Source organism: Triticum aestivum, chromosome 5A (assembly GCF_018294505.1).
Source record: "Triticum aestivum cultivar Chinese Spring chromosome 5A, IWGSC CS RefSeq v2.1, whole genome shotgun sequence".
NCBI classification, from domain to species: domain Eukaryota; kingdom Viridiplantae; phylum Streptophyta; class Magnoliopsida; order Poales; family Poaceae; genus Triticum; species Triticum aestivum.
The window spans coordinates 326314448-326317545 of NC_057806.1; the positions used below are offsets into that span (position 1 = coordinate 326314448).

General features: G+C 46.8%; 1 protein-coding gene across 1 annotated transcript; it reads right to left on the bottom strand.

Annotated features, from left to right (window-relative positions):
• Positions 1-1894: 1894 nt before the first annotated feature.
• On the bottom strand, positions 1895-2695 carry LOC123106874 (RING-H2 finger protein ATL56-like). Its single transcript, XM_044528908.1, has one exon. It carries the CDS (start codon positions 2511-2513, stop codon positions 2070-2072), a length of 444 nt encoding a protein of 147 aa, XP_044384843.1. The 5' UTR covers positions 2514-2695; the 3' UTR covers positions 1895-2069.
• Positions 2696-3098: the final 403 nt, after the last annotated feature.

Sequence of the window (3098 nt, forward strand, 5' to 3'; positions counted from 1 at the left end):
TCAGCACTGTAAAAATTATTTAGCGCGTTGCGTGTCTGTTGAAGATGGCTCTCAATATACCTCACTTGTCGCTAACCGTGGGTAGGTAGCACGCCAACGTAGCAGCACTCCCACATGCCCGGGGAGGGGGATCCTACGCCTATGAAAACAATTGTGCAGGAAACCCCTTGGTTTTCTTCAAGATTATAAAAAGAATCATAAATGACCTAATCGGCTAGTAACATGTGCATATTTGCGCATAGGTGCATGAAACTTTGTCATACCCGTTCCAATGTTCACACCTTCACCAACCTTTCTTGCGTTGTCCCAATTGTTCAGCGAGGATAGAGGTGGGGTTGGAAGATGACAATCTTCATCGCGGAATAAGGACGAACCTCAACATCGACGACGCGGCGAAGAACCCCCCGAGAAAGATGAGTCTCCGCATCCAGTCTCTCGTTCTCTTTTGGGGAGTCTGATCAACCCGATAGGATTTGTTATCTATGTTGATTTCGTCCTCTCATGATGGTCGGTGACATACATGAGGTGTCTCTTGCTTGGCATCGACCCTCTCCTGATTCATGCAACGGTTTTAGTTGGGGTATTGAATGTGGTACATTTGATCATAGTTGTTGTCTGGCACTTGGCCCATTTGGTCATAGAGAGGGCATGGAAGTAGCTAATTAATATGTGTAGTTCGGACATGAAACATTGAACTGAAATGCTGAAGATAGTACTACATGACAGAGCACTTTGACTTCCAATTTTAATATAACTGAAATTTCTAGCAGTGTGTCAACTAAATGTGAACACTACTACATTGCCGTAACCGGATATTTGGACATTACCATAAGTGAATTTGTTTACTCTTCTCTAACTGAATTTACTGTATTTTTTTCTACCCATATGTACACGGCTTACAGATGTTAACCAGATTTCATCAATGCAGGATTTTTTTGATGGTCACTTGAGTTTGAGGTTGACCACAAAGTTTGTTGTGTGGAACTGGGAGTAACATGGCATGCATGGTCTATGAAGTAGATTGGTTTGACAAATAAAAGAGTGACACGTGTTCAATTGTATGGATTTATGACTTAGATATGTACACGTGCATGTGCAATTGTACCAAGCAAAGGTGTAATAAATGTACGCTATAATATACGTATATGAGTAAGCCAGATGGATGAATGCATAATAATAAACTAAGTTATGGGAGTCGAAATCCATTAAGGCCTCATTCGGTTTGGAGGAAATCAAAACGTAGGATTTAGGAATAGTATACAAGAAGTTAATAGGATGACACTTGACATCCTAAGAAATTGTCTTACCTCGTTCATATGCATAAATGAACTTTGAGTGGATGTGTAGATTTCTTCAAAAACATAGAAAATTAATGGTATTCCTATGAAATTCCCATACGTGTATTTCCTACAAACCGAATGCATCTATAGAAAATGTTCATGTCTCTTTTTTGTAAAATTCCTTCAAACCGAATGAGGCCTAAAGTGGGTGTATAGTGGTGTGGATTGATCTTTGTTAGGAAGGTTAGTAACTGTATAGGCATATAAGTTGGCAATTTTGGTCTATGATTTGTAATAGTTCAAAATTAAGTTCAACTTCATGGGCCTTGAATTGCAAGATGAGACTTGTCTATACCCCATCACTGGTGCCATTGCTTTCCTTTTCCTTGTATAAACGAACACTCGCTACATTTAACAAAATAGAAGTTTAAATACACGTCCTATCTCTATACAACTATTTCAGCAAGCGGCAGAACGATGGCGGAAAGAGGCGGAGGGTGGTGCGGCGACAGACGTCCAGGTGCTGGAAGGGGACAGAGAAAGAACGGTTGAAGGTCACAGAAAGGACGGGAGCCGTCTGATTTTGATCCAACGGTCCACGAATTCGGCTGATGTAGAAAACGTTTTCAGGCACCCGATGAATAAATAGGTGCTGCAATTACTCAGCAAAAAACCGAGCTCAGAGAAATACAGAATGCTTGCTTTTAATTACAAAAGTGTGCCTCAATATAACCTGAGCTGCAACGAAAACTGTGGGGTAAAAACGAGACTCTACTTCTAGGCTTCTTGTTACACCATATCCTGTGCGTCGTTGTCCTTCTGTGCCACGGCGCCGGCGGCTATCGTCGCCCGGCAGAGCGGACATGTGTTGTGCGTGGTGTGCAGCCACGTGGCGACGCAGCCCCTGTGGAACACGTGGCCGCATCCCGGCAGGACGCTGCACCGCTCGCCGCCCTCGTACTGCGCCAGGCAGATCACGCACGAGCTCTGGCTCCGGCGCAACTCCTTCCCCTCCTCCTCCTCCGACGGAGAGCCGCCGTCTCGATCGGGCATCTTCTTGTATGGGACGTCGGGTATGCTCTCCAGCAGCCGCTCGATGGACAGCCACTTGCAGTGCTGCCGCACGGGACGAACCACCTCGGCGATCGCCACGGCGGCGCTGAGCGCAGCGATGACGGCGAACATCAACAAAAGCACCCATATGATCCAATCTAACATGTCATCGTAGTCCATGGCGATGGCCGGCGGTCGCGGCGGTGGGGACGGGCGACGGCTGCGGTGAACGATATCCTTAGACGGCGTGCGCCCGTGCGGGCGAGGTAGGTTAGGTTATGTAGGCGATAGAATCAGACAAGGAATTGGAGATGGATTCAACCTATGCAAGTTCAATGCCTGGATCGTATCCCACTCCGACTCCGAGTATCCCTTCCCAAATATCTATACTGACGTGGAGATGCAGGTTTGTTAGCTAACATTAATCCTACTGGATTAATCCTGACCTGGAGTATTTAACAAGTCAGGGGCGATTTTGTAATAGTCGACGCCGGCGCGCACCAAACTGAAGCAGCCAACGGCAGCAGTAACCCTAACCGAGCATCGGATCGTTCATAGCAGCCATGGCCGGCTACCGTCTGCTGCGACGCGCCTACTCAAGCTTCCCCCGACGTCAAAAAAAAAAAAAAAGCTTCCACCGGCCGGATCCCGAGCCCACCCTTCCCGGGGAGCCCGTGGACCACTTACAGGACCCGAGCTACGTGTTCAGGTAATCAGCTGATCCAGTTCGATCGGTCAGACAAGACAAGGAAGTGGTGCTTCCTC